General features: G+C 49.5%; 1 protein-coding gene across 1 annotated transcript in view; it reads right to left on the bottom strand.

Annotated features, from left to right (window-relative positions):
• Positions 1–3,901: 3,901 nt before the first annotated feature.
• FRMPD3 (FERM and PDZ domain containing 3) overlaps positions 3,902–15,244 on the bottom strand; it is a 97,353-nt gene continuing 86,010 nt past the window's right edge. The window contains 3 exon segments of the mRNA XM_007992499.3: positions 3,902–5,543; positions 5,545–7,199; positions 9,396–10,217. Of these exon segments, the coding sequence (XP_007990690.1) occupies positions 4,128–5,543; positions 5,545–7,199; positions 9,396–10,217 (3,893 nt within the window). The 3' untranslated portion in view covers positions 3,902–4,127.

Consider the following 15,244-nt stretch of genomic DNA (forward strand, 5'->3'; position numbering starts at 1 on the left):
TAAATGTATGCCCCCTCCCAATGCTGGTAGTTGAGCCTCCCCTGCCTCTTTGGCAGCAAAAATTCTGGCTGAGGCAGGTTCTTTCAATTCATTGCTGATGAAATTACCTATTATCCACAATGCCTTCACAACAGCTTGAAAAAAAATGTGATTGTGCCAGCACCCACTGGCATTTTGGGCCCATGCCAATAGTATGAACCCATTTTCCTTGAAGTGGCTGAAGTCAGAAAGGCAGGAGTCAGGCTCTGGGACACTTGGATGGGGTATCTGGACAGCATCAGCTTCAGGTTCAGGTTGAGGCCAAAGATGGCAAGGAAGACGCTGGTGGGAATATGGTCTTTCCCTGCACTCCCAGATACTGCAGAGAATGACCCTGGGTCTGAGGTGACTGTCAGTCACCTCAGGAGAGTTTCAGGAGCTTTTGGAAAGTAGTTGGTGAAACTCAGCTGAGTTGGTGGGGCATGGGATGATGGCCCCAACTCCTCATCTTTTGATAGGAGGATGCCAGACTGTCTAGCCATGTCCAACTACACTGCCCCAAATCAACCACTCCCAGAGGAGACAGAGCCCTTTTCACTCGCACACAAGTCTGGGATGGCTCTCTCATGACAGTCATCTCATTCAACACTCATTCATTCTACAAATATGTGAATACCTACTATGTGCCAGGTACTGTGTGGGTGGGTACCCAGGGTGTAAAACTAAGAAAGAATGTTTTCTGACCTTAAGGAGCTACCAGTGTAGTTAGCGCAGGGCCTTAGGGCTCCCAAGTTTTTGGATTGTCCAGTTGGGTCATTGTGAGTGGCAGTGGGCTTCACTTTATCATGGCATTGACTTGCACTGAATCCCAACCTTAGTGTTGTGGGACAGTATGCCTGGCAGGCAGCACCCGGAAGAGCTCTGCCTCTAGTCCAAGGGCTGCTGCCGGTGGTTCCCTCCCATGTTTAAAGAGGAGCTTTGGCTTGGTGTTGGGGAACATGCAGAGAAGCCCAGCCTCACTGTGCTGCCCCTGGCTCCTCTTCAATGCTTTGCTTCCAAACCTCTTTAGCCATAACCTTTGCAGACATGGAAAAAAGCAGTCTGTAGGCCAAGTGTGGTAGCTCACGCCTGTAATCCCAACAGTTTGGGAGAATGAGGTGGGTGGATCACCTGAGGTCAGGAGTTTGAGACCAGCCTGACCAACATGGTGAAACCCCGTCTTTGAAAAAAAAAATTAGCTGGGTGCAGTGGCGGGCACCTGTAATCCCAGCTACTTGGGAGGCTGAAGCAGGAGAATCACTTGAACCCAGGAGGTGGAGGTTACAGTGAGCTGAGATGACACCATTGGACTCCAGCCTGGGTAACAGAGCGAGACTCTCTCTCTCAAAAAAAAAAGTCTATTATCAATCTTTGGAAGTGACTAAGTAGGATCACTGTACACGATTGTGTAGCTTGTATACCTAGCCAATGAAGCAAGTGGGGCTGGACAGGGCTGAAATTACCAAGCCATGTGCCCATCACTCAGAGGGTGTCATGATGGGGGCATGGGCAGCAGGAAGAACCTTTTTCTAATTTGGACAAAGATGCCTCATAGGCTAGTGAAGACCTGTAAGTACCGGAAGAAAATTAGGAAACAAAATAATTTCTCACCATTGGGTAACTCTGAAGAGCCCGAAGGGTTAGCTCTGATTAGGGACCTAATGCTTCCATACTATGGAAACAATCCCTCCTTCCCACCCCACTACATGGCCAGCGGCTGTTGCAAGGGATTCCATAGCCTAAACTGCGAGGCAGTCAGGCTGCACTCTGAGAGCAAGAAGGCACGGTTCAGAGGGAGGGGCGCCATTTCCCAACCCCAGTCTGAGGAGTGGCCTAAAATCCTAATTTCCAGGCCATCTGATATACTAGGCACAGAGCACACTGTGTTTTTCCACATGCCTCCCCCCCCCCCCACACCACCTACAACCCTTCAGCTCTGAGGTCACAGCCATGGTGGCCAGGTGAGCCAGAAGCCCCATGGTCAAGAGAAAGAGGTAGACAATTTCCAACTCCCATGAGAAACAGGAGGCTTCAAAGAGGAACAAAGGGGATCCCCTGCATGTTGCGGAGGTGGGAGGAACAGGGTCCTTAGCTGTCATCACCCACCAGTGCCCAGTACATAAGAGCAGGGGCCTGGGGGAGCACACGAAGGGCCACCACCAACCAACAATTCAAGGACACAAGGACACCCACAAAGAGGCACCACAAAGACTTATTGGGATAGTAAGATGAATAGATTTAATCATTCTTGTTTGAAAAACAAGACATAAATTAGTGTATATATATATAATTTATATATTTTATGTAGTATATATACTATATACAGACATTAGAAAATGTTTCCTCTCCATGAGGCTGAGGGAGAGGTGAAGGATGGCAGTGGAATGACACAGGCAGGGGCTGAGTGGCGAAGTTGGGAGAAAAAGAAGACCATGTCAGCACTCCAGCTTGCAGTGGCTGAGGGGAAAAGGATTCCCCACTGGCTGCATCTCTGGCCCATTCAACAACTTGGTCCTGGGGGAGGAGAAGCAAGGAAGGGAGGGGCTGGATTCTGCAGAAGAAACTCCCCTCCTCCTTGCTGGGAGAACTCACCACTCAGGGAGACTTTATTGTACTAGAGGCTACCAAGGATGGGCAGGGGTTAAGCACAGTGTACATCTTTATAAAACTCACATCAGAATGAAAGATTTCACATGGACCTCTGACACAGTGATGAAACAGAGGCAGACACAGGGCACAAGGGTGTGGGAAATGGGGAGATATGGAGAGGTGAACAAGAAACAATCTACAGAAGAAACATTGGCTTTCTTTGTTCCCTACAGTGGGACAGTTGGTAGGGACTCCGTGTCTTCACTCCCAGGAAGGTTGCGGGGGTGGGGGTGGGGGGCGGGGGGAGGGTTGGCAGCGGTGGTGGCGGTGGTGGTGGCAGTGGCGGCGGCGGTGGCAGCGGTGGTGGCAATAGGAGGTGTGTGTCAAGGTGGATGTTGAACAGTGTGAATTCCCTTCCAGATGGCTCCAGAGAGGGAGAAAGAGGTGCAGGACTGCACCGGGTAAGGCGCTCAGCTTCTTTTCTTAGAGAGACAAATCCACAGGGTCAATACACAGCCAAAAGCATATACTCAGGATTAACATATCACGCTAGCTTCCAAAAATTTAAGATATAGTCATCAACACCCCCCACCCCTACCCCTTTCCCCCCTCCCCCCACCCCCCTCCCCGATCCACAGCTAAGTCAAACTCCTAAGGACAGTCTATCTGGTAGAGAGATGTTGAGAGCGGAGCCTCACGCCTGCAGCAACAGCCCCTGCACTGGGCTGGGCGGGCTCCTAGGCCTGCACTGGGTCTCCCCAGGCAGACGTTTTCACCAGGTACCTTACCCAAAACGAGTGGGGTGATTCCAGATGCTTGCTCCCTAGTGGACTGAGCTGCCCTGCCCATCAGTGAGAGGCAGGGCACTTTGGGGATGGCTGGTGTGGAGCTACTGGACCTGGAGGTGAGGGCTCCCCAGGCTGGCAGCCTGTTGGGCGGCTGCAAACAGCCAAGTGTGGCTGTTTTCTGCAGACATCTCACCGAGGCACAGGCCCTCAGGGTGGCACCTGCCAGGTGAGTGTGAGCCCAAGGTGGTTGGGCACATCTGGACTGAGCGCCCTCTCCCCTCGGCACGGCAATGTGGCCTGCTGCTACTGCCATTGCTCCCAGCAGGGGAGCCAATGCCACGAGGAGCTCAAGGCCTGAGGGTCCGCTTGCTTCAGGCCCTGGCTCCCCCAGCGCCCAACACGGATTGAGCAGGAAGTGAGCCTGATGTCACTTCTCAGCCCGAGAGAAGAGATAAAATACAGCCCTGCTGTGAGCAGAGTGACGAGGGGCCTTTTTCCTCACAGTGAGGCCCAGAGGCCAGGGAAGGGGTGAGGACACCCAGGGCGGCAGCTAAGTCTGCAGCCCTTAAGAGAGAGCCTTAATCGAGAGAGTTTCCACTCCCTGGAGACTGATGGGCTCTTGGACCCTGACTGGCCCAGCAGATACACACACACTCACCACAAGATGCAAGGACCACAAAGCTCAAACCTGGGGCCATGGTTGGGGAAGGGGGACAGGTGTGGGCAGATGCCCTACTTAATAAGGGTTTTTAAGGAGTGGGTGAATGTGCTCATAACAGTCGCCGAAGTTGGGGAGCCTGGTGGGTGCTCTGTGGCTGCCCCTGCAGCTGCTGCCACCTGCTGCTGCTGCTGCTGCTGCTGTTGTTGCTGTTGTTGCTGTTGTTGTTGTTGTTGTTGCTGCTGCTGCTGCTGCTGCTGGTTAAGGTTACGGGCTGTGGACTCCTCAGCTGCACGCAGCAGGAAGGTGTAGTTCCTCACCACCTCTTCTACCTTGGCCAGCAGCTCTTGGCGCTGGGCCTCGGAGCGCACAATGAACACCAGCCGCACGAAGGTCTCAATGAGGCTGCTCAGCACCTGGAAGCTGCCCGTGATGGCTGCCAGCATGTGAGTTGGGCTCTTGTCCACATTGGCCACACGGCGGCAGGAGGCCCGGAGCTCCTTGAACTTGAGAGCTAGCTCGAGCTTATACTCGGAGATCTGAGAGACATAGGGCTTGGGGGCACGGGCCTCGGGGCTGGCCACACACTGCCGCAGGACTGTCAGCAGCTCGTTGGTGTCCAGCCGGGCAGCCAGGAAGCCATCAGGGAGGCCATAGGCATGAGCCCGCAGGGCATTGATCTTGGCCAGGCTCCCCTCGAAGGTGGACACACGGAGGTCAATCTCCTGAGTGCGGGAGGCCTCAGGGCTGCTGCTGCTGCAGGTAGCAGCATCCAGCACCTGCAGGGTCCTGCTCACCACAGGCACCACCTGCTCGTCCAGCTTCATGCCAGGCAGAATCTTCATGGGGATAGAGTAAGAGAGCTCATCCTTGCCATCACTGGCATCATCTGCCATGTCACACTTGCGGTAGTAGAAGCAGTAGCGGATGGAGCAGCACTTGCTGCTCTCACTGTCCTCGTCTAGCTCGGCAGGCTTCCGGTACACCTCTGCGGGCAGTGAGAACATGGCCATCTGTCTGGGGCCTTTGGTCTCTGGGGCAACCTGGACGTAGGAGGGGTCTCCCAGCGTCGGTGACTCCAGAGACCTGCTTTTGGGACCCAAGGCTATGGGCAGGCTTGCCTCTAACTCCTTGGCCTCCCTAGGCAGCATGCCCAGGGGCGGATGTGGGTAGACATCCGAGGTCAGCGAGGCCCTGTCACCCTGGTCCAGTTCACTGATACTGTAGCGGCGCATCAGTTTCCTGTAGTTGGAAGCTCCCAGACACTCGCCCCCTGAGGCACACGTGGTCAGGCACGAAACACCACTCTCAGGGTCCGATCGGCACTCTCGGGATTCCAGGCTGGTAGAACGAATGCGCCGGACATTGATGGGGCTGCTGAGGCTCACGCCTGGGCCAGCCTCTGGCTGCCTCTGGCTAGGGAGGACCCTGTCCCTTTCCCTCCCCCGGAGGCTGGGCACTGGTGTCTGGGTGGCTTGCGGCCGGCCCCCCCCGGCAGATGCGCTTGCAGTCGCAGCTGCGCCTCTGCTCGCGGGACATTCCCGGCCCCTGCTGCACGGGGCTGCTGCGGAGCTGGCAGCTGCAGCGGCCAGGTGCTGGAGGTTGCAGGTACTCGGTGCCTGGCAGCTCCCCCTGGCTTGGTGGCTTTAGAAGTTCCTCAAGGAACTCCAGCTCATACTGCTTTACCTTCTGCAGTTGGGCCTGCCGCTCATCTGTCTCCTTCTTCTGGCGGGTTGGGAAGGTGGCAGAGAATAAATTGCGTAGCCGGAAAGGACCTCGGGATGACTTGGGTTTTGCAGGGCCTTCAGAGGTCGAGTGGGCTCCACTGAGAGTTGTTTCAAGCTTCCTAGAGGGCATGGTGCTCACCTGCCGGCTGGCAGCCTGAGACCTCAGTGGGCTCTGGCCTTGAGGTTGGCAACTGGGGCTCTGGCCTCGAGACTGGCTACTGGGGCTGTGGCCATGGGGCTGGCAGCTGGGGCTGTGGCTTCTTGACTGGCAGCTGGGGCTCTGCAGAGCCATGGAGTAGGTAGCTCGGGGAACCAGGCTGGTCTCTTCGAGCTTGCTTCTTTTGGGTGTGCTCTCCAGCTGCGCCTTCTCTCCTTGGCTGGAGATGGTGCCCTGCTTCTGCAGGGTGGGCTTACCACCCTCTGGCCCGCCTTTGCCTGCCATGTCCCCTGTAGCTTGCTTGCCCACTGACTCTCGGCTTGTTCGCAGAAGATAGCTTTTGGGAGGGAAATTTTGAACAGGCAGCCTGTCCTCCTGTTGGGAGAGGTGCAGGCTCTCAGCCCAGCTGCCTGTGGGTGCTCTGGGGCTGGAAGAGACCTCTGCGCCCAGCTGATGCTGAGAATTCCGTGAGGTCTCTGGAGCACTGGGGCTAATTTTGAACTTCAGATTCTTATTTGCACTGCTACTCATCATGCTAACCTCTGGCCTCCCCATGCTGGCCTCCAGCCTTCTCTCACTCCTGCTGGGGGGGTTCCCCAAAGCCCCACCAGGAGTGACTAGACTCTTACTGTGAACCACTTGCTGTAGGGCAGCCGAGATGATGGCTGGGGTCACACTGCCCTTTGGGTCCAGGATAAGCTTGGGGCTCAACCTGACCTCCTTGGGCAGGTTGTCCCTCAGCTCAGAGACCTGCTCTTCACTGAGGGATGATGTGGCTGCCCTCAGTGACATTTCTAGGCCTGCCCTAGTGTGGCCAGGCCCTTTGTCCTCAGGAACTGGGGACAGCAGGCTCAGATTCTTCTGTTCACTAAGCTGTGGGGACAGTGCTGGGTGCACTGCCAAGGAGTATGTTCGTTCTCCCTGTACCTGGCCCTCTGACTGGGGCAGCTTCCTCCGAGCGCCAGTGGGGCCAGTACTCTGGCCTGTGGCAATGGGTTGGAGAGATGGGTTGGGATCCGGGCGCCCGAGAGAGTAAGGGGCCGTAAGAACGGCCTGGGCTGCACAGCTCTGGATCCGGAAGGGCAGGTCCTTGCGGGCAAGGAGGCTGTCCTTGTTGAGGTGCTGGGCCAGGAAGTAGGTGGTGTTCTGGTGCTGCTTCATGGCCGACATCATCTCTGACATGTCTGTGAGCTCTGAAGAGTTGGTTTCATGACCCGAGTCCAGCGATGATTCAGGAGTGATTGTGGCCAGCACAATCAGACCTGGAGGAACAGGGATAGGGCTTGTTACGCTTACTGAAATCAAGTTCTTTTCCAGCTCTACACGGTTGTCCCTCGGTATTCATGGGCGATTGGCTCTAGGACTCCTGAAGATTCCAAAACTTGCAGATACTCAAGTCCCTGATATGAAATGGCATAGTATTTGCATGTAACCTGTGTACATCTTTCCATGTATTTTAAAGCCTCTCTAGATTACTTATAATACCTAACACAATGGAAATGCTATGTAAGTAGTTGTTATACTGTGCTGTTTAGGGAATAATGACAAGAAAAATCTGTACATGTTCAGTATAGACATATTTCTTTTTGTCAAATGTTTTTGATCTGCGGTTGGTTGAATCAGTGGATGCAGAACCCTCAGATACAGAGGGCTGACTGTATAGGAGGTGCATAGAAGCCAAGGTTAGCCAGCAGTATTTCCAGCTAGAGAAAAATAGTCAGGCCTGGTGAGAATGTAGGGCTGAGGGTGGGAAGAGTGGAGGGGAGGGGACAAAGAGGGGCAAGCTATAAGAAGGGGATGAAAGGCTGGAATCCAAAACAGAAACAAAAGAGGTGGAGCGAGGATCTGGGCAGTTTGATGGCAAATTACCATGCAAATCACATGCAAAATAGCATGCTAATCACAACTATTTTTAGATTCAACAGCTAGGAAATTTTTGTTAATTGTCCTAAAGAGGGGCTGGCAAAGAGAGGTCTCTCTCTATCCCTCCTCATCTGGCCAGGCCTGCCTACAGTCATTGCAGCTGAGGCCATTTAGCTGAGCTTGTCCTCTCTCCGCAGCCACATGGACTTGAGCCTGGGAGCAGCTAGCACTCTCTCCAGACTCTAAGCAAAGAGAAATGCCAGCCCTGGGGGCCAAATACATGGGGGCTGCCCAATGTCAAGGGTATCCTCACATACAGAAAAGGCAGGCTTTCTCTGACCCCAATACCTTCACCCTCCCTTTCTACACTTTTCCCTGCCTCACATGCTTTCTCATGGTCCCTATTCCTCCCTATTCCTTTTCTATTGCTGTGTCATTTACCTCTTCTCTCTCTCTCTCTCTCTCTCTTTTTTTAAAGAGTCTCACTCTGTTGTCCAGGCTGGAGAGCAATGGTGCAATCTCAGCTCACTGCAACCTCCGCCTCTCAGGTTCAAGCGATTCTCCTGCCTCAGCCTCCTGAGTAGCTGAGACTACAGGTGTGCACCAGCCTACCCAGTTAATTTTTGTATTTTTAGTAGAGACGGGGTTTCACCATGTTGGCCAGGCTGATCTTGAACTCCTGACCTCAAGTGATCTGCCCACCTCGGCCTCCAAAAGTGCTGGGATTACAGACCACCACGCCCGGCTCTCTTCTCTTTTTTTAAGGTGTATGTGTATGGAGGGACATATGTGTGACTATGGGTACATGTGTGACGTCTGTTTGTCTACAAGATGGACATACGTGTGTCTATAACAGGGAACAGCATGCATGTTGTACGGTTCTCCTATGAACTAATACTTAGTAACAATAGCTACCACTTACTGAGGCCTTACTGTGTGCTAGGCAGTGCTTACATGCTTTGCATGACTGATCTCATTCAATCCTTATAACAACCCCATGTGATAGAACTACTTTTATAAAACCCATTTAAGGTTACAGAATGAGGGTCAGAGAGAGTAAGTGCCTTGCCAAAGGTAACACTGACAATGACTGAAGAAACCAGGATTTGGGTGCATCTGATTCGGAGCCCATGTTCTTAGGCAGGATAAAGACCTCAGCCATAAGCAGTGATGGCCTTTGGCTCCCCTGGTCCCAGGTCACTAGGTAGTGAGTTGGTCGTTTTGCTTTTCTTTCAATCATGTGCATGCTGGATGTTCTGTTCTTCGCCTGTCTTCTACATCTCTCACAGTTTTTCTCTGATCCTCCATCCTGGCCTGCATCCATAGCTGTCATGACCTCAATCCCTGGGATCTATCCGTAAGGTATTTCCAAAGAGATGCAATGACGAGAGCCAGAACTCTAGCTAGAGCTGAGCAGCTGCTCCCTGCTGCAGCATCGTTGCTCCTCTGACACTATCTAAACAACCTTTGGTCCATCCACTGCCCTGACATACCTCAGTGACTCTGACATCTATTTGGGAAGACACAATGTTACTCACTGGCCCTTCCTGGAGAGGAGAAGTGGGAGGAAGGAGGGAGAAGGAATCGGTCATTACCTGCAGTCTGTGGGGGTGGTGGGTGTGGTCCATCCTCGGATGCAGCCAGGGCTTCCAGAGCCTGCAGAGTGGACACCAGGGCATCATCTAGCTCCTGGGCATGATCTCGAACTGTCCGGGTCTGCACACTGTCAATCAATGTCACTGGAATCTCATCGTACAGAAGCCCACGCAGGTGGCGTCCTTGTTCCTGGCTCTGGACAGCCCGGCGCTTGGGGTCATCCTCATCAGAGCTGTTGTCTCGGAAACCAGGGGGTGGGGCAGCAATGGCTGGCAACAGAGAAGTTGTCTCATCTTCCTCCTCCTCCTCCTCCTCACTCCCAGGTGGTGGGAGGGACATCAAATCTACTATATTGTCACGAGACGAGCTAGGCTTCCCACCTTTGCGAGGGCCCAGCTGCTCCTGGAGCTTGGCTTTGCAAGAGTCACAGTAGAAATTCAGGGCGTCAGCCCCAAGGGAATTGTCCAAGGTGTAGGACCGGGCCCTGCTGGCACAAGGCTCATGGTCTAGGCTAGCTGCATCAAAGTCATCAGGGACTACCTCATAACCTTGGCCGGAACTTTTGGATGTGGGGTCAGACTTGGTTCGGGGCCTGGTCTCCTCAAAGAAGATTAGGTTCTCGTTGCCATCTGTCCGACTTTCCTGCTCCTTTCTTTGTTCCCGCATATGGAGGTAGCAGAAGCTGACAAGCTCAGAGTCGGCAGGCGGGGGCGTGCAGCGGCTCGATTTCCTGGGGCTGGTGCCCACGCTGCCCACATAACTACTCTCCTTTTTCCCCTGGTGGCCCCCAGTGACAGGGCGGTGGGCGCTGTGCATGTAATCTAAACCCAGAAAGAGAATCAACAGATGAACCCTGGTGCCGAGGATTGTGACTGAGCTCCCTTGTCGTCTCTGGCCCATGTCTCTGCAGCACGACCAAGTGGCAGGTCCCAAGACAAAGCATTGCCTGGCTGCCAAAGATTAGGGGTAGGGAAGTTGATGAGGTATGTTACTGCCGACCCTGAAAGCAGAGTGAGTTGAGTCTAATAACCTGAGCTGCTAATAGCCCCATCACCTCTGAAATGGGAAAATGCATGGGGTGTGGTAGGGGTGGGAGTGAACACCTTGGTTTAGAGCCTGGTATCTGGGCACAGCTGGACTCTTACATGGATACCCTCTGTTTGAAAGTCAGCTGTAGACATAGGTCCCACTTGGAACCGTTCCTGCCCCTGCCCCCACCTCTTTTCAGAGCTTTTCCAACCACCAGTGCTCTGTTGTTCTTGTTATCTTGAATCTCCTCTAGCAGAAGGAAATAAATCTGACAAGTTACTAATGCTTTAGTCAGAACCTGTTAAACAGGCTACATACAATGCCCAAGAGTTTGCATTTCAGAGACGCCTGTTGATGGAGGGATCCTAAAAGAATAATGCTCTATATTAGAATTCCAGGGTCTGAATGTGTAAAGTATATGGGAGATATGCTGGGATGTGCATATGTGGGAGGAGGGTAGGGGAAGCATTCTTACAATTCTTCAAATTTTATTCTTTTCTGCATTCATACAGGGCCAGCCCTACCTACTACACATATATGTGGCAAATACTCTCGTCAATCGCTCTTAATGATGGTAGGTGTGTGCATCTGAGAATTATCTATCGCAAATGCTTTATCTGTGAATACCTTCTCTCACTGTTTTTGGAGCTCTTCCCCATTTTATCTGTGAGAATACACTCGGACAGCAGACAGACAGATGACAAACAAGCACTAACTTAGGCTAAGGTCCTAATATGTGTGATCCTACTTAATCTTCATAACAACCCAATGAGGTAGTTATTATCATTATCTACATTTTACAGCTAAAGAAACTGACTCGCCTAAGATTACATAGACCAAGTGGTAGACTGGATTTGAGCCTAGGTCTGAAGGACTTCAAAACCCATGTTTTTAGTCATTGCCCTTATAGCTCATCATGGTGATCAAGATGCTGGAAAACAAGACTTCGAAATGCCACTCAAACTCCAGTTTGACAGAGTCAATATGCCAGTGCTGCCTTTCACTAGAGATTACATGTATGACAAAAGTACAGCACTGGCACCTAACAACAAAACCCCCAAATACAGGAAGAAAAAACTGACAGAATTGAAGGGAAAAATATACAATTCAACAACAGTAGTAGGAGACTTCAATACTCCATTTTCTTTCTTTTCTTTTCTTTCTTTCTTTTCTTTTTCTTTTTCTTTTTTTTTTTCTTTTTTTTTTTTTGAGATGGAGCCTCACTCTGTTGCCCAGGCTAGAGTGCAGTGGTACGACCTCAGCTTACTGCAACTCCGCCTCCTGGGTTCAAGTGATTCTCTTATCTCAGTCTCCCGAGTAGCCGGGATTACAAGTGCTTGCCACCATGCCTGGCTAATTTTTTGTGTCTTTGGTAGAGACGGGGTTTCACCATGTTGGCCAGGCTGGTCTCAAACTCCTGACCTCAAGTGATCCACCTGCCCTGGCCTCCCAAAATGCAGGGATTACAGGTATGACCCACCGCACCCGGCCAATACTCCACTTTCAATAATGGATGAAACAACTAAGCAGAATATCAACAAGGACAGAGGACCTGAGCAATACTATAAATCAAACTAGATCTAACTGAAATCTACAGAACCATCTATCTAACAACAGCAGAATATGCATTCTTCTTGAGTGCATATGGAACACTGTTGTGAATAAACCATATGTTATGATATAAAATAAGCCTTACTAGATTTAAAAGGAATAAAATCATACAAAATATATTTTCTGAACACAGCATAATTAAATTAGAAATCAATAACAGAAGGGAGTCTGGGAAATTCACAAGTAGAAATCAAACAAAACCCTTTTTTTTTTTTTGGATACAGGGTCTTGCTCTGTCGCCTAGGCTGGAGTGTAGTGGTTCAATCTTGGCTCACTGCAACCTCCACCTCCCGGGATCAAGTGATCCTCCCGCCTCAGCCTCCCAAGTAGCTGGGATTACAAGCACCTGCCACCATGCCTGACTAATTTTTCTATTTTTGATAGACATGGGGTTTCACCATGTTGGCCAGGCTGGTCTCAAAATCCTGGCCTCAAGTGATCTGCCTGCCTTGGCCTCCCAAAGTGCTGGGATTACAGGCATAAGCAACCACGCCCAGCCAAAACACTCTTAAATAACCAGGAGGTCAAGGAAAAAAAATCAGAAGAGAAATTAGCAAATACTTTGAGATGAATAAAAATGAAAATACAATATACCAAAATTTATGGGATCTAGCTAAAGTAGTTCTGTTTTAAAATTTTTTATTAATTTATTTTTTGAGATGGAGTTTCACTCCTATTGCCCAGGCTAGAGTGCAATGGCACAATCTTGGCTCACTGCAACCTCCGCCTTCTGGGTTCATGTGATTCTCCTGCCTCAGCCTCTTAAGTAGCTGGGATTATAGGCATGTGCCACCATGTCCAGCTAATTTTGTATTTTTAGTAGAGATGGGGTTTCACCATGTTGGTCAGGCTGGTCTCGAAGTTGTGACCTCAAGTGATCTGCCTGCCTCAGCCTCTCAAAGTGCTGGGATTATAGGTGTGAGCCACCAATCCCGGCCTAAAAAGTTCTTAAAGGGGAAATCTGTAGCTGAAAGTGCCTACCTTAAAAAAGAGGAAAGATTTCATATGAATTACCATAAACTTCCACTTCTACCTTAAGAAACCAGAAAAACAAGAGCAAACTAAATAGAAAGAATGAATAAGACCTACTATTTGATAACACAACAGGGTGACTACAGTCAAAAATAACCTAATTGTACTTTTAAAAATAACTGAAAGAGCCAGAGTAATCAGACAAGAGAAATAAATAAAAGACATCCAAATCGGTAAAGAGGAAGTCAAATTGTCACTGTTCACGGATGATATGATCACATACCTAGAAAACCCTGAAGACTCATCCAAAAAGCTCCTAGATCTGATAGATGAATTCATTAAAGCTTCAGGATACAAAATCAATGTACACAAATCAGTAGCACTGCTATACACCAACAGTGACCATGCTGAGAATCAAATCAAGAACTTAACCCTTCTTACAATAGCTGCAAAAAAATAAATAAATAAATAAAACACTTAGGAATACACCTAGCCAAGGAGGAGAAAGACCTCTACAAGGAAAACTATAAAACACTGCTGAAAGAAGTCACAGATGACACAAACAAATGAAAACACAGTCTATGCTCATGGGTGGGTGCAATCAATATTGTGAAAATGACCATACTGCTAAAAGCAATCTGCAAATTCAATGCAATTCCCATCGAAATACCATCATCATTCTTCACAGAACTATGAAAAAATTCTAAAATTTACATGGAACCATAAAAGAGCCCGCATAGCCAAAGCAATACTAAGCAAAAGAACAAATCTGGAGGCATCACGTTACCAGATTTCAAACTATACTACAAGGCATGGTACTGGTAAAAATAGGTACATAGGCCAATGGAACAGAATAAAGAACCCAAAAATAAACCCAAATACTTACAACCAACTGATCTTTGACAAAGCAAACAAAAACATAAAGTGGGGAAAGGACACCCTTTTCAACAAATGGTGTTGGGATAATTGGCTAGCCCCATGTAGGAGAATGAAACTGGATCCTCATCTCTCACCTTATACAAAAATCAACTCAAGAGGGATTAAGGACTTAAATCTAAGACTTGAAACCATAAAAATTCTAGAAGATAACATTGGAAAAACCCTTCTAGACATTGGCTTACACAAGGATTTCATGACCAAAAACCAAAAAGCAAATGCAATAAAAATAAAGATAAATAGTTGGGACTTAATTAAACTAAAGAACTTTTGCACAGCAAAAGGTACAGTCAACAGAGTAAACAGACAACTCACAGAGTGGGAGAAAATCTTTGCAAACTGTGCATCCAACAAAGGACTAATATCCAGAATCTACAAGAAGCTCAAACCAATCAGCAAGAAAAAAACAAACGATCCCATCAAAAAGTTGGCTAAGGACATAAATAGACAATTCTCAAAAGAAGGTATACAAATGGCCAACGAGCATATGGAAAAATGTGCAACGTCATTAATTATCAGGGAAATGCAAATCAAAATTACAGTGCAAAATCACCTTACTCCTACAAGAATGGCCATAATGGCCAGGCGTGGTGGCTCATGCCTGTAATCCCAGCACTTTGGAAGGCCAAGGTGGGCGGATCACAAGGTCAGGAGTTCGAGACCAGCCTGACCAACATGGTGAAACTCCATCTCTACTAAAATACAAAAATTAGCTGGGCATGGTGGTGCATGCCTGTAATCCCAGCTACTCAGGAGGCTGAGCCAGGAGAATGGCTTGAACTCAGGAGGCAGAGGTTGCAGTGAGCCGAGACTGTGCCACGCACTCCAGCCTGGGCGACAGAGCAAGATTCTGTCAAAAAAAAAAAAAAAAAAAAAAGGCCATAATTAAAAAAAAAAATAGGTGTTGGTGTGGATGTGGTGAAAAGGAACACTTTTACACTGCTGGTGGGAATGTAAACTAGTACAACCACTATGGAAAACAGTATGGAGATTCCTTAAAAAACTGAAAGTAGATCTACCGTTTGATCCAAGAAGTCATTATATGAAAAAGACACTTGCACATGCGTATTTGTAGCAGCACAATTCACAACTGCAAAAATATGGAACCAGCCCAAATGCCCATCAGTCAACGAGTAGATAAAGAAAAATGTGGTACAGTCGGGCACAGTGGCTCATGTCTGTAATCCCAGCACTTTTGGAGGTGAGATTGCACCACTTCACTCCAGCCTGGGTGACAGAGCGAGATTCCATCTAAAAAAATTAATAAATGAATATAAAAATGTTTTTTAAATGTGGTTAT

This window comes from Chlorocebus sabaeus, chromosome X, assembly GCF_047675955.1.
Source record: "Chlorocebus sabaeus isolate Y175 chromosome X, mChlSab1.0.hap1, whole genome shotgun sequence".
NCBI classification, from domain to species: Eukaryota; Metazoa; Chordata; class Mammalia; order Primates; family Cercopithecidae; genus Chlorocebus; species Chlorocebus sabaeus.